The 16633-nt window shown below is 51.0% G+C and overlaps 1 protein-coding gene across 6 annotated transcripts in view; it reads left to right on the plus strand.

The window, feature by feature from the left end:
• The window catches only part of LOC144739853 (uncharacterized), a 63561-nt gene extending 50792 nt beyond the window's left edge, over positions 1-12769 (plus strand). For 4 of the 6 annotated variants that reach the window (XM_078622760.1, XM_078622767.1, XM_078622754.1 and 1 more), the window contains 3 exons: positions 6149-6474; positions 7343-7537; positions 9067-12769. In XM_078622760.1, coding sequence (XP_078478886.1) covers positions 6313-6474; positions 7343-7537; positions 9067-10746 — 2037 coding nt within the window. In that variant the 5' untranslated portion in view covers positions 6149-6312 and the 3' untranslated portion in view covers positions 10747-12769. Of the gene's footprint in view, positions 1-1984; positions 2062-2882; positions 4158-6148; positions 6475-7342; positions 7538-9066 lie in introns of those variants that run through there. The other 2 variants (XM_078622772.1, XM_078622777.1) reach the window with 2 other exon arrangements.
• Positions 12770-16633: the final 3864 nt, after the last annotated feature.

The raw sequence follows: 16633 nt of genomic DNA on the forward strand, positions 1-16633 counted from the left end.
CAAAGGAAACTTGCAATGATTACCTTTTATATTGTTAGACGCTCTGTCTGGAGGGTACGTTCACCTAATCTTGCACGCAGCCAGGCATTTGGAAGAGGTTAACAACTTTATTTTTGACGCATGTGCTATTTGGGCCTGTGCAACCACTGCCAACGCAGTATTGCACATTGTTTACTCTGCAAATGGTGGCTGCGTCTGGCAGAGGGAAGGAAGCGATGACGAGGTGTGTTGGCACCAACCCCACACAGGCCATGGTGACCTAGTGGCGTCAACACACGGAGTAATATTACTTACTACAGAGTAATATATGTTTACTTGACTTGTAAGAGCATAATAGCATCCTTGTGTCCGAGGCCCTCCGTGTTTCATCGAAATGTGGGGCGAGACTCAAATCCTCCCCATGGGTGGTTTTTTGACCATACTTCACCAGACTGGTCTCAGTAGGGGATGGTCAAGGAGGGAGGTCCAAGGCAGGGTTCAGATACTACTCAACACTGATGTTAGCCGTGGTCGGGAATCTTAACTCGACTAGCCCCTGAGTCGACAGTGCACCGCAGCTACTCAATCACAGATTGTCACGTGACTTTGATTGTAGAACATTTTACTAATTATATGAACGCCCATATTGCTTTTATAATCAATGTTTTAAATATATTCGAGGTTAATAGCGACGATTGATCTTGAAATGTTTAAATTCAACAATAGTATTTTGAACGGGTACATTGATCAATGGACGGTTTTGTGGCGGTGTATATATTTAAGTTTATACAATGCAGAACTTTTGACTGACTCTGTCCTGAGTGATACCAATCAACAATCTCTGCACCGTCATCAAATTGAAAACATTGGTTTACATTGTGCTGAATCTCAGCTTTCTAGCCCTTGTGGAACATCACGAGATTTCACACCGCTCAGTGCTGATCGTCGTTTACGAATTCGAGAGTAACCCTGCACGGGATCGCTTTTATGAACACAACTCAAATATAATGTCCCTATCATGAGATGTTTTTTTAATGCTTTCTGTATTATAATAATAATGAATACCAATGAAGTCATGGGCCCAACAGGATAATGGCTACTAACGCTATTGCTTCATTCCCTCAGCCGGGTAATAATCTCTACACTAAATTTCGATTTAAAGCTTTCGTGACTGCAGGGATTCATCTTCTTGGTTCTTTCGGTAAAGTCACGTAGAATGGAAATAATAAAATAATAAAAATAAAACATGAGAATTATTTTATTATGCTTAAATGTTATTATTTTATTATTTCCATTCCCATGTGAGAATAAAACATAATAAAATAATTCTCACATGAGAATTATTTTATGATGTTTTATTATTATTATTTTATTATTTCCATTCTCATGTGAGAATTATTTTATTATGTTTTCTTTTTATTATTTTATTATTTCCATTCTACGTAAATAAAACATATTAAAATAATTCTCACATGGGAATTATTTTATGTTTTCTTTTTATTATTTTATTATTTCCATTCTACGTGACTTTACCGAAAGAACCAAGAAGAATAATCTCTACACTAATATCTGTATCACACGTACGTAATAGGTAAATGTTACTGCCGAGTCGGCTCATTAGGATGGTTACTATTGTGTACTGGAGGTCGATACAATTATTACAAGGTTGTGAAATCAAGTGTTTGTGGTATGGAAATTCTGGGCTCCGTCACACGAATGTGGAAATTCTCCCCGCCCCACGCGTGTTGAAAAGGAAGACGTAGATTTATGTTTTAGTCCGATATAATTGTGTAATAATGCAAATGTAAACATTCCTCTGCAACAATCTTTTAAATAACATATGTAATGGAAGAAACTCAATCGCTATATGACAATTATCAGTGAGTTATACTGCACCGAAATATTATACTTTTAGCTGTATAATCGCACCATAATTATATATGCAATACAACAACACAATGCGTATGTAACAATATTCCATATCGTGTGCGCGGTGTATTCTCAGTAATCTGGCCGTGAGTTGCTTCGATACGGGATGCCAGCGATTATCGAACACCGTGCCACCTCCAGGTTGGCTCAGCCGTAAGTCTCATTTCGGATTTCGCGTAAACATTTACGCCATCTAACCCAAAAACAAACCTCTATTATTAAGGACGTAAGTCTCATATCGGACGTGTAAGCCAGACCCCCCCCCCCCTGCGACAAACACACGCAGCAGCAGCGCGTCAACACGCGGCCCCGTGTCGTCACAGGCCCCGTGTCGTCACAGGCCCCGTGTGACGCGTCACGAGCCCCACTGACCCAGTTCACTGGGCTCAGGTCCAGCAGCAACGAACCCAGTAACTCCCCCCAACCCCCCCGTTGCCCCCCCCCCCTCCTCTCACCGCCCACATTCTCACCCCCCACATCACCCCCCCCCGTTGCTCCCCCCCCGCCTCTCACCGCCCACATTCCCACTCGCCCGTCCCCATCACCCCCCCCCCCCCGGGCTCACCCACCAGCCTCCCCCTTCTCAATCCCACACTCTCCTCTCCCATTGCCACACTCCGTCTCTCACTCCCACGCTAAACAGACTCAGCCCTCTCGTGCTCGTTCTCCCTCCAGCACCGTGCCCCTCGCAATCCCACACACCCCCCTCCCTCTCGCCCCCCCTCCAGCACCGTGCCCCTGGCAATCCCACACATCCCCCTCCCTCTCACCCCCCCCTCCAGCACCGTGCCCCTCGCAATCCCACACATCCCTCTCGCCCCCCCCTCCAGCACCGTGCCCCTCGCAATCCCACACACCCCCCTCCCTCTCGTTCTCCCTCCAGCACCGTGCGCCTTGCAATCCCACACACCCCCCTCCCTCTCGTTCTCCCTCCAGCACCGTGCCCCTGGCAATCCCACACCCCCCCCCTCCCTCTCTCGCACTCCCTACCCCACCCTTCATCCCCACACCCTCCCGTTCACTCTCCCTCGGTGTCCCACTGCCACACTCCGTCTCTAACTCGCGCACTATCACACTCACCCCCCTCATCTCCCTCATCTCTCCCTCACCCCCCTCATCTCTCCCTCACCCCCCTCATCTCACACTCGTCCCCCTCATCTCTCCCTCACCCCCCTCATCTCACACTCACTCCCGTCTCTCACCCCCCACCCTTCTCCCTCCCTCGCCCCTCCCTCGCACAGTGTCTCACTCGCACAGCGTCTCACTCGCACATGCGCTCCCTGCACTCTCGCTCATCTCGTCGTCTATGAATACTGTCTGCATCCTGCCTCGTTCCCTCCCTCGCCCTCCCTCCCAGCTGTCTCAATATCTCCCCCTCCTCCTCTCACTCTTTCTCTTCATCGTCGTCGTCGTCGTAGGCCATGATCTATCCGCTGCTGGAACAAATCCGTCGTGATATCCCCTCGGTTGGTGGACGAAGAGGCCTTCCCACACCGTGTTGGTCACGTGCGTTGTTTGACCATACTTCACCACGTGTTGGTCACGTGCGTTGTTTGACCATACTTCACCACGTGTTGGTCACGTGCGTTGTTTGACCATACTTCACCACGTGTTGGTCACGTGCGTTGTTTGACCATACTTCACCACGTGTTGGTCACGTGCGTTGTTTGACCATACTTCACCACGGTAGTCAACGCAGATTGGTGACGCCCCCCTCCCTCCTCACCCCGCACTGACCACTCATGTTACTCACCACTGATGTGAGCCACAGCGAGTGATATCAGGGATTTAACTCAGGATTCCGGGTAAATAACAGTGCGCTAACCACTGCCCCACCCGACATAATGGACTGCTGTACATTTTCCCAATAATTCCTCCCTCCACCCCTCTAAATCTCTCAACACACACATACTGTCTCTCCCTCCCCTCGCTCTCCCCTCACTCCCTCCAGCAACTCTCTCTTGTCTCTGGGCATGACTCCAAGACAGTAACAGCAATCACGGTCTCTCTCGTAGATGTACAGAATTAGTCACGCTCTAGGTCCTATTTTAACACGAGCACGCATACGGTATACACTGCACATATCAACGGCAAGACGCCATCACAGCCAACGCCAGTAATGTCATAACACACCGCCATCGCTTCCTTCCTTCTGCCCAGATCCTGCAGCTGTTACGTCTCCCGACACCCTAACGCCCAATTTGTGCTCTGCCATCTGGCTTTGGCTCTAATCCTTGGTCACCAGCCTTGTGAGTGCCACTCCAATGCCACACGAGCGCCAACCATTACAATCGCCTCTTCCTGATTACATCTAAGGCACTTACTGGCCAGCTTCTATTATTAGCTTCAAATTTGCTTACCCAGTCCTGCCATGGAATTCTGAGTGTCGCCTGCTAAGCACCCTGCGTTTCAATGGCTGGAAGCTTCTGGGCGAGCCGCGTTTGGCGAGGTTCAACCGTGACTGTACATCCATGCAAGCTGGCTTTCTCGCGAACTTGGCCGTTCAGCGTCCCACCACGGCTGGGCAAAGGCCTCCAAAAGTGTCGTCCACTCTTCATGGTCTCTTGCCACTTTCGTCCGGTGCACTCTCCGCATCGTCTCTAACTTCATCACACCATCTAATTTAGTCCATCTGCCTTCTCTCCATCGGCCTCCATTCCATTGTTTGTTTATTGCCCATCTGCCATTGTAATGTCCTAACCACCTCCATTTCAAAGACATTACAAATTTCATAAAGAACAGCAAATATGAGCACTCCGCCACTATTCAAAATTGGTGTTTGGAAGCCCATCAAACACCTGCCCTGCTAACACAATACGTCTCTTGAACACCGCACAGTATTTGAGCACAGAATGTTGCACATCACGTATGTATGTTGAACTTGTTTCGCACCGTAGGTAGCCAGCCGTTGCTAATCGGAGGCGCAAAGTACACAATGTTCTCTGCTACTTCCACATTCCAACTTCCTACTGATACCAGTGACAAAGGTGCACAAAGCCTGGGCCTTAACATTGCCGAAACCCACCTCGTCAAAAACCAGATCAATGTTGGGAACTCCTCGCGTCTACGCACTTCCGCGCAGAGCCGGAGCGGTGGTTCCCAACCTGTGTGGTTTGTGGTCCAAGAGGCCGTGGGAAGTGATCCACAGAGCTCTTGCGGGCATTACTCATTATTTTGGCACGTCATGTTCTCGACTGCCCATGACACAGTTACGTACTTTCTATTTCATTCATGACTCGACACAGCTGGACATTGACTGAATCTGCTGATGGATTTTTTAAATAATTTATGGTGCTTTTTAAAATATGGTAGTTTGACATTTATGGAACAAAATATGTGTTATTGGTTCATAATGGTCCGTGAAAAGTTTTATTTGTGGGGTTGCCAGTGGGCCCGGTGGCCCGGAAAAGTTGTGTATCACTGATCTTGAGTAAGAATCTCATAAAAGAGGGAATGACTAAGCTGGGAAACACAGTGCAGCGTGAGAAATCCTCACGTCAACTGTCTATAAAAAATGTTCTGAAATAAGCTCCCTTTTCTCGAGTGGCCACCAGATTGCGGGGGTGGGTGGGTGGCAGGGAGGGAGGGATACTGCGAGGTTAGCCAGAGGGGGGCGCTAGAGTCACGTGCCTTAGCAAACCTCCGCACCGCGCACCGTTCACACATCCCAAGGGTCGGCAATCTGTGCCTCTTTACGGACTACTTCGTAATGTAATATATGTATGTATGTTTCCATATGGATTGCGGCTCTTGAAATGCCGAGTTTTGTACCGAATTCGAAAAAAATGTCTCTTCTTGTTATTTTGATTGTCGACCACTGACTGATCCGAATGAGCCGCAAATGGCAAGTGGGTTTGGATTTTCGACTTTCTACCACGTTTGAAATGTACTCGGCGAAATAAATGATTAGCAAATTGTACCAACTCCCACAGCGTTTCAAACTTAGAACCTGCCTCAATAACGATGCATTTACAATCTGCAACTAAACAACAATTCCATCCGCAAATTGTTTCCCATGTGTACATCTGTATAAACTTCTCCACACTTTGTTTCATAGCATAGCAAATTGAGATGTAATGGCTGAAACCCAATTCATGATGCGTTCAGATAAAATATATGTTCAAGAATGGTGATGTCATCTTCATAGGCAAAGTATGCTGTGATTTACACGATGCTTTGCTTTTGTTGCGTATCGATCGTTGTTATATAAATCCCGTGTCCCCCACGTGTGCGTGAACAGGTGACAGTGGGAGAGACGTGAAACCGTTTACCGAGCCAAACGGTCTCAGTCTCACCTGAACCTATCCCCACTTCCAACCTCGACACCAGCTCAGGGAGAAGTCTGAAGAGGAGGAGGAGGAGGGAGAGGAGGAGTACAACAACACGAGAAAACCAAGCGAGGCTATGATGGCTTCTTGCCCAGAGCCGCCCCTTGACTCTACGACCTGCGGGGGGTCACGTGACTCCACTTCTTCTCGTAGCGACGGCTCCCCAATGCAGCAACAGCCGTCGCACTTTCCGGCCGCACGCGGAAACAGGATGGCGGATCAAGCCGCCGGGTCCCAGGTAGGGGCCCCCCTGGTCGTAGTTTCTGTTCGGCGTGGCGTGAGACGCTTACCTGCCTCAGCCCTAACGATGATTCAGCTCCAGAGGTCGCAACCGGGTACCCGATACCCATACCCTACCCGATACCCGGCTACCCGTACCCGGCTGGGTACAGGTACGCGTAGCCGTTTGCGACCCTGGTGCGGCCGGGTACGGGTAGGCCGTGAGTCACTGGTGAGTAGCCGTTTGTCACTCATTTCGGGTAGGGTACGGGTACGGGTAGGGAACGGCTACCCGTACCCGTCCGGGTACGGGTACCCATTTGCGACCCTGGTGCGGCCGGGTACGGGTACGGGTAAGGAATCAAAACCCGTTTGCGACCTCTGTTCAGCTCCCAGGTCACCGCGGCATGAACTTGGTTCCTAGACCAGCAGCGGCGCCCGATCACCTGGGCCGGACCTTTTCACTGAACGTACCCATGCTAGGGTGACCTCCGTCATCTGCACATCAATTAACGGTGTTGGATAAGTTAATCATTCAAAGGTGATAATTTACGGTGAATTGTCATTCCATTGCTGAATGAAGGCCTCCCAAAGCTGTGTTGACCATGGGGGTTATTTCACCGTAATTGACCCGTGTTGGTCAGGGTGGGTTGCTGAAGGGTGGGAGCCCAGGATCATAACCTTTGGCTGTCCTCTAACACACAAGTGTTGCACTATTCTGCGAGAGAATAAAAATAATTATTCATCTCGGGGCCCGTTGCCAAAAGCACAATTGGTATAAACATTTGGAAATAGATTTATGTAAAACGTACAAAACCTACATTTTGTGTCGTGGGTTAACTGAAAACCCGTGTCGTTCCCCCATCCGCACCCCCTCGGGCACCCAGAATTCATCAGGAGGGTCCGGCTCTGGGCGGCGCAAGCGCGAGTTCACCCCGTCGGAGAAGAAGGACGCGTCGTACTGGGACAAGCGCAGGAAGAACAACGAGGCGGCTAAGCGGTCGCGCGAGAAGCGGAGACTCAACGACCTCGTGCTGGAGACGCGCGTGCTCGGCCTCCTCGACGAGAACGCGCGGCTCAAGGTGCTACACGGCAGCGTCGCACACCAGCGTCATACCAGCGTCACACCAGCGTCACACCAACGTCACACTAGCGTCACACCAGCGGCACACCAGCGTCACACACCAGCGTCATACCAGCGTCACACCAGCGTCACACCAGCGTCACACCAGCGGCACACCAGCGGCACACCAGCGGCACACCAGCGTCACACACCAGCGTCACACCAGCGTCACACCAGCGGCACACCAGCGCCACACCAGCGTCACACCAGTGGCACACCAGCGTCACACCAGCGGCACACCAGCGCCACACCAGCGTCACACCAGCGGCACACCAGCGCCACACCAGCGCCACACCAGTGTAACACCAGCGTCACACCAGCGGCACACCAGCGTCACACTGCAATGCCTGAAGTCACAGGAGTGTGAGATCACTGCAACGTGGAAAGCGACGGCACACGGCAGTGTCGCACCACAACACGTGATTCCACTGCATGAGATCATCTCAGGGTGACGCCACGAGACGATGCCACAGTGACACTATGAGACAGTGACACTATGAGACCGCGGTATGGCGACAGCGAGGGAACACTAGAGGTCACGGCACCAGCGCAAACCCTTGCAGATATGACACCATGACATTATAAGACCCTGCAATCACTTCACTAGGACACCACCTCCGATTAAAATGGTTGGCTACGTACGGTGTGAAAGAAGTTCAACGTACATACCTTGAGATGATGAGAGAGCCCCCTTCACGCACAACACCATTACACCGAACCACGAGACTGTAAGACAATAATGCCAGATACCATATAACCCTGAATCCATTCCATGCACCTATGAGACACCATGAGGCACTTTCACGACAATTCCAGAAGCCCCTGAGACCTTGACACCTTGAAGCTCTTTCTTTCCTGCAATGACTGCATGACACCAGGGGTCGGCAACCCGCTGCTCCGAAGCCGCATGTGGCTCTTGAAGCGCTGCTTCGTGCTGATTTATCACGTGCATTGCGGCTCTTGAAATAATGAGTTTTTTTCATCTTGGTTCTTTCGGTAAAGTCACGTAGAAGGGAAATAATAAAATAATAAAAATTAAACGTAATTCTTTTGTCAAGGCGCTCTTCCATCCTCCAACCCAGCTTAAAAATACGCTCCAAGCCTGGGGTGTTTCATTCAGACGCTGTCTTCCCGACAGACTTGTTCTTCACCTGAGGACGGCTGCTTGCGTTGTGGCCGAAACGTCGTGAGAATTGTATTTGATTATGTTTTATTTTTATTATTTTATTATTTCCCTTCTACGTGACTTTACCGAAAGAACCAAGATGATGAATCCCTGCAGTCACGAAAGCTTTAAATCGAAATATACATTTATTCTACAGTGGCTACGCAACAAACCCTACGGTGCGTACGCAACACTTCAGACGTCTCCGTGCCCCTTTCACGAAGTAACGAATCTGCGCGTCCCTTTCTCTTGTCTGTGTGTGCGTGCCGACCCTCCCACCCTCCCCGTCCCACAACGCGACCCGCTCACTCCCGCACACCCAGGCCGAGCTCCTCGCGCTCAAGTTCCGCTTCGGCCTCGACGTGGAGCCTCAGCCCAACGGCGCCGACCTCCACGCCAATGGCAACGGCACCGGCGGTAGCAACAACAACAACGGCAGCAACCACCACCACCAGCACCACAACCACCACCTCGGTCAGCACCAGCACAACCAGCAGCAACACCAGCACCACCAGCAGCTGGGTCACCACCATCAGCACCACCACAGCGGCAGCGGCGGCAGCAGCAGCAGCAACAGCAGCAGCAGCGGCAGCCATCACCACTACCAGCACCACCACCAGCAGCACCACCAGCAGCCGCCGCTCTCCGCTCACCATGCGCTCTTCGTGGATTCCCTGGGGGGTGGCCGGGCCTACGGGAACCGCCACGACTCGTCGGGTTGCGCGTCTCCCGCTAGCGGCTCCGGCTCGGTGAGCCCTGTCTTCTTCCCAGAGTCCGCTTCTGGGGCCGCGGCGGCCACGGCCCCCCCCGCGGCCGCCGCCGGAGCCGCGGACCGGTGCTCCGGCCCGGCCGACGGCACCGCGGTACTTTTGGACTCGAAGTCGGCGGCGGCGGCGCGAGACGCCGATTTGACGGCGGCGGCGGCGAATTCGGCGTCGTCGTCGACATCGTCATTGTCGTCCACGTCGTCGACCTCGTCGTTGTCGTCCTCGCCGTGCGCGCCCGGGTTGCGCCGTCACGGCGACGGGGTAGAGAGCGCGGAGGAGCCGCCGCCCAAGAGGGCGAACACGGCAGCGGCAGCGGCAGGCGGCGCGTCGGAGCGCCATGCGCTGCGTTTGGTGGCCACGATGGCGACGCCGGCCCTCGCGGACGAGACGCCCCTCAAGTCGCCCTCGCCGTCCCCCTCCTCGTGCCTCCCGCACAAGTTACGCTTCAAACAGAGCGCCGGCATCGAGGACGCCGCCGCCGCCGCCATGGCCGCCGCCCCCACCTCCTTTTTCCCTTCCTCCTTGGGGCCCGGCGTCGTGGCCCTGACTGCGCCTCCGCCTCCTCCTCCGCCCAGGCCCGGCTCCAGCCCAGGCCCTGGCTACTCGGGGGTGCTGAGGCGAGCGCCACCCGACCGCCACCCCAGCGTGGGCGTGGTGTCGCCCACGTGGCGCAGGATGGATGGCCTTCCGCTGCCCTCGTCTGCTGCCGTCACGGCCGCCACCATCGTCGCCACCGTCGCCAACCCTGCAACCGCAGAACAGCGGTCGCCCCCCAAAACCACACAGGAGGGAGATGGGACCCTGCGGGTGGCCTGCGACACGGGAGACATTGCTGACATTAGCAGCAGCAGCAGCAGCGGCGTCAGTGCTAGCGGCGGCGGCGGCAACGCCACCGTTGCCGTCGCTGCGGCGCCGGCGGCCGGCGGCGGTGCCGCGCACGGTGTGAACGGGGCCGACGGCAGGGAAGGCACGGGTGGCGGCGAGGGGGGCTCGGGCCCCTCCGAAGGTGCGGACCCCGGCCCGGGGGGATCATCCGGCACCCCCGAGGGCGCGGAGGGAGGGGGCGGCCCCCCGAGCGATGACAGTGGCGCCGCGGTGAGGGCCGAGAACGAGCACCTGCGCACGGAGCTTTCGAGCCTCTCGGCCGAAGTCGCGAAGCTCAAGAGGCTCTTTGCTGAGGGCTTCCTGGGCAAGGATTCAGCGACGGCCGGGGGCGCGGCGGTCACCGGAGTTTGAGACGTGCGGCGAGCAACTAATGGGGCGACTCCCGAGAGGGGGCGACCGATCGACGCACGCACGCACGGAGAGAGAGAGACGAACTAATAAGAGGCGGACTAAAAAAAAAATGTGTTTGCACGTATTGTTGTGTGAACTGTGCACTAAAAGGTGTATGTGCACATAGACATTTCTGTGCACATACACATGTATACAGGTGGGTACACGATAGACACAGGACATGTCTACATACGCACAAAGGCATACGCACACGGAGAGGTACAGAACATGTATGCATGCAGACACGTACAGATATGCAGACAGGCGAGCACAGATACAGTATACGCACGTAGTAAGGATGAGTTTTAGATTCAAAATAATTTTGATTTTTAAGGATGTCTGTGGTAGCTTTGGCGATGTCACCCAATGCCACGTGTGACACCACTTTTGCCAAGAAAAGCACGGACGTGACGTTACATGAGCGACGTCACTTCCGATTTGAGGCTCAATACGCAAAAACATTGAATTCAGACCGTCAAAAATGTCATATACAGGCCTTTTTTTTTCTAAATTAATCCAAAAATCGGTAGCACATCCCTAGCTTGCAGGTGTATGAAAAGTATATTACGCACAGAAGCGTGTACTTGTATGGACATGTACATATTATGTATACACTACACAAGGGACATTGGCAGGGACAAACATACACACGACAATAATGTTGAGGCCTTGGACACGCATTAAGAGAGGCTTCAAACACTCTTACCCAGTAGACATGCAGCGTTGGGCCAACATTGGCAGGTGGTTGGAATCGCTGGACAAACGTTGGCCTGGATGTTGACCCAATGTTCCGTGTTTACTGGGTAGCTGGTAGCCTTCCTCAAAGTAAAGAAACCCTTTGGTGGCCACAGCTACTGAGTTTAAATGGGCAGTGAATATGGTCAGCAAGCGCGTGAATGACGTGGCCTCCGTCTCGCTGACGAAACCAGTTCTCGCCGCATTACACAGCGAGCCTGGCTACAGGGGAGGCCCACCTCTCACGAATGAGGCAACTTTCTTTATTTAACAGCAGCTATGTTAATTTCAAAACATACGAACGATGATTTTCAAACAGCTAAAAGCACTTCAGAGCAACTTGTTTTTTTATTATTATTGCTGATGTCATCACATTCAAACAAAAAAACAATCATACCGATAAATTATTTCTCGGACATGTTTTCCACAATGGGGTGTGGAGTGGTGGCACAATGGTTAGCGCATGTCCGTAATAGGAACCCAATGACTTTATATTCCCGGTCCCCGGCTCGACAACAAGTGCCGAGTGATTTTGGAACCGGTCACGGGTTCCTGCCCCTCCCACTCCACCAACCTGCACTCATCCGCAAGAGCAAACAGTGGTCAAACAATCACCACGACCGACATGGCATGGAAAAGGGCGGCATATGAAATGAATAAATGATTTGTAAATGTGAGTTTGAAGGCTGCAAAAGCTAGCCGTAAGCCAGTGACTGTAACACGTGGAGTGAACTAGTTTTGGAAAATCTGTGTATTGCACCGAGTCTGCTCTTAACATAAACATGTTGAGTGAGTTGTGCCCGTAAATACAGCTTATATACAAACGTGTACATAACCACACACATTAAACTGTGTACGTACATACCATACAGTATACAGACCTATGTCCATGGACGTACACATATACACCCATATGCACCTACACATACTCATGCAGATATGCAACACGAAATGCGCACTCACTGCATACATGAACCAGAATTGTACACAACACATACGCACATGTACATAAGCACTTAATACATACACACGTGGATATATCCAATACGCGCACAGGCAAATCACAATGTGCACATGAACACATACATACTCGGGGCATGTACATCCACGTGTGTACACACGCACGGTTCATACTAAGCACACTATACCACACACATTTCACAGCACACAGATAACGAGGAAACGTGATGAATTATGAATTTATTGTTAATATTGAAAATTACAATTAAATTTTAAAACAATGACCCAATTATGTTTGTCTGGTGTCCATTCACAATGGCCAGTGCGTGTATATATGAACACAGTTTTTTTTTACCCCACTAGCCAAGCAGTACGGCTGGTTTTTCCCCCCACTGGTTATCTGTTGAGCCAGAACTGAGCTGTGGAGCGGTTGCGCAAAAGGCATCTGAAAGTGGCCCCTGGCCAAGCAGGGCCAGGAGTTGGGGTTAACGATGTGTTCATTGTGCGTGCCGTCGAGTCGGTACGCTGTGAGGACATAGCGTTACTGTGTCATTTGCATGCGGCTCGACTTATTTAATTGCGTGCGACGTAAGTGGCAAGGCTCGGGGGGGGTTTTTTGCAGAGGAATTAAAACAAAACTGATAATCGATGCCCCAGTGACAACCCGGGACTGGCTCGGTTCGCTTATGCAGTGGAAAAGGGGTAGCTCTAGAGCAGGGGTGGCCAGCCTGTAACAGACCGAAAGCCAAAAAGTACCGATGCGTCCTGCAAAGAGCCAAGTGTATATATATATAAGTGTGCGCATATATTGATAGTTTTCGGCACAGCACGGGAGACATTATTCTTTGCTGCCGTGATAGCACGTTATACGTGATGCCACTTCGATAGAGCCGCGTATGGGTGGATTGAAGGAGGCGCGTGCGGCTCGGGTGATGTTGGCTGGCCACTGCTGGCTCTAGAGAGAGGAGGAGGAGACATTTCCCGTCCGACAGTGAGGCCAGTTGTGTGCAGTGCGGATGAGCAGAGTTGGCCCATACATGGAGACCGTGGAGCCCCAATAGGTGAAGACGGGGATATTTTTTTGGAGACAATCTAGGCCTGTGACTTTATCAAAACTTCTTGGTTCTTTCGGTAAAGTCACGTAGAAGGGAAGTAATAATTATTTTATTATGTTTTAATATTTTTATTATTTTATTACTTCCCTTCTACGTGACTTTACCGAAAGAACCAAGAAGATGAATCTCTGCAGTCACGAAAGCTTTAAATCGAAATTTATCAAAACTATTCCACCCAGTTTATGAATATTGGCCGGGGGGGGGGTAAGATGAATCGGTGGTGTTAGATTCCATATGCTCGAGGATTCCACCATGGGCATTGTGATGTCACAGCGTAATCCCCGCCCACAGGTGGAAGCCGACCAATCAGACTGCGATCAGTCCGACATGACGTTTGTGTCGCACCGACAGCTTCACTCCCCCCTGCCGCCAGACCCGTTTGTAAACGGTGCCTTCGGCAAAGGCGCGAGTTGGGCTCTGGGTGTTTCTGAACCTGTGAGTTGTGGAGCGGTTTCTAAAGCCACAGCGGTGGAAAGTATATTCTTAGGTTTTTTTCGGTAAAGTCACGTAGGTAAAAAATTAAAATTAATAAAAGTAAAATAAAAAAAATAAAAAAAATCACGACGTTTCGGAGGCAACACAAGCTTCCGTCTGCAGGTGGAACCGTCACAGCACGATAGCTGTATCAAGGGAGAGAAATTCCAATAAAACAGTCCTTGTATATGTACTGGTTGAGGGTGGGAGGAGCCAAGGTAGGCCCTGGATATTATGTTTGTGAGGTTCGGTGCGGCTGAAGCACGCTGTTAGGAAAGAGCCTTTGTTGTGTAAACTAGGTGCGGATGATGTACAGGTACGTGTAAAAGGGACTGAGCCTTTTGTTATGTAGAGGTGATGCGGCTGAAATCACTGCCAGGAAATTAGTCTTTGTTGTGGAAAGTAGTTTCACCTCACATCACAGGTAGACACGTATGTGCAAATATCTCAAGGTCTAGGGGTCAACAGTTAATTTCACAAAAACTCAACATCACTTCCTAGCTTTCACCTGAGCCCACACAACAGTTGCAATGACACACGTCCCCCATGTAGCCTGAGACTGTAATAGGAAGTGCTGTCCGTGGTTGCACGTCACGATTACGAGCGATGTGGTTAACACCCCAGCAGGCTGACATTGTCAATGAAGTGGTTAGGTTGACATTGCATTGGGTATTTATGGCTTAGTTGACCTATAAGAGGCCTAGAATAGGTTGAGATATCACATTCTGCTGATGATGTGCATGTCCGAGAATCAAAAACAAGTCACCGTAATCACAGCACATCGCGCGACAAATTGGGCTCACCACTTTGCACACGCTCGTGCACACGCGCACACCAGCTGCATCCGTGCGAAATCATCATCATCATAATCCTCATCAGCATTACAAAGCAGCATAGATTGTGTGAAACTCCCACTCGACGGTGCCAGGAGACTTGAGTGCAGAAAGTGGGGTTGTAAACCCATCTGTGCGGATCGTAGATTTGGTGAGTGGTTGGCCAAGCAGTAGCTGAAGTCATTGGAGCCGAGTGGAGCTGTAAGTTCCACATCTTTTTTTTCTTCCTGCGTTGAGTCAAAACAAAAACGTTACAGAACTTCACTGGCAGTGGTGTGCTCCAGCGGACGTTAAAAATACTGAAACGGATTAATCATCGGCAACGCTCTGAAAGATTTGAAGTTTTCGTGACTGCAAGGATCCATACTCTTTGGTCGTGATTTATTTATTATTTTTTTACGTTTATCATTTTTTACCTACGTGACTTTACCGAAAGAACCAAAGAGTAACGCTCTGAAAGTATATGACACACACTGCAGGCATGCTGTAATCAGCCGATGGGCAGCGTCTTCAGTTTAGAGATCACGCGTTGCACTATTGGGGCACCACAGCGTCTTTGCCAAACAAATTAGCTGGATATATTTTTCTCCAATGAGGTAATGCATATCAATGCTAAATTGCATGGACGTATTACAATATGTATTTATGTTACTATAGAGAATAGGTCCATAATAGAGGTTGTATGGGTTATATCGCGTAAATATATAAATGTGTCGTTAAATCCGCCACCACCCGACACAGCCAACTAGTAATGGCTGTCACGTAAACAGAACGTGGCCAATTCGTCACTAGTACAGCACGCCGGTGTAGTGTATAGTAGTGTATAGTGTAGTGTATTGTGTATAGTAGTGTATAGTGTAGTGTATAGTGGAGTATACTAGTACAGCACACCGGTGTGTTGGAGAGCCAAGCCACAACATTTACAATCTGAGTACGACATTTCGCCAGTAATTACAACTAGCTTCATCAGGCGACAGCAAGATTTGTGGAGAAAGCTAACTATTTCGTTCCTTATATATAGAGGCGTAGATGTGGTGACCATGCTTCTGCGCTCTTGCGCACAGTGGACTAGGGTGGGATTACTGAGTCAACGTTTATTTAAAATACACAACACTCCAAACTCGGGTACGTGTTTTTTGTGTTAGCTGACACTATCACCATTGGAGGTTAGCATTTATGGAGACAGTGCTCAGTTTGTGTGGTTTTTTCAATTCAAAACAAACCATGAGCCCAGTGTTCTTCATCGCAAGGCCCCCAGGCCACTGGCGGCCCTTGGTGGCCTTTAGTGCGGCTCTCGATAATACACACAGAGTGAAAACAGCCCTCGCAGCAGGCGGTGTGGCGGGCCCTCACACTCATGATGTCTTATCGGCGAAAGTGCCCCACTCCCCTCTGAAAATTCGTGAAGAACAACGATGCATTAGCCACTCACGAAGCCACGGCAACACGACCACCCCCGCCCGCGCTGCTGAACATCGATGGAGGCTTCCCACAGACCCCCCTCCAATGCCAGCAAGTTGGCACCCATGCCTCCGACCATGCCGCCCGTTGAGATCTCCGAGCCAGCTGTGAAAGTCGTTCCACGAAGCCCTGCCCCGCCGCCTGAGACTCTGTCCCAGGATGGCCGCCAGCCGGCCAGGAGGTGAGCGGTGCCCATTGGCCAGTGGCGTAGCCAGGGCATGAGCAGCTCAGGGGTGGCCGGCAATCGGGTCAGGTGGGAGCCCCAATATT

The sequence above is a fragment of the Lampetra planeri genome, chromosome 3 (genome assembly GCF_965212315.1).
Source record: "Lampetra planeri chromosome 3, kcLamPlan1.2.h2, whole genome shotgun sequence".
Classification (NCBI taxonomy): Eukaryota; Metazoa; Chordata; class Hyperoartia; order Petromyzontiformes; family Petromyzontidae; genus Lampetra; species Lampetra planeri.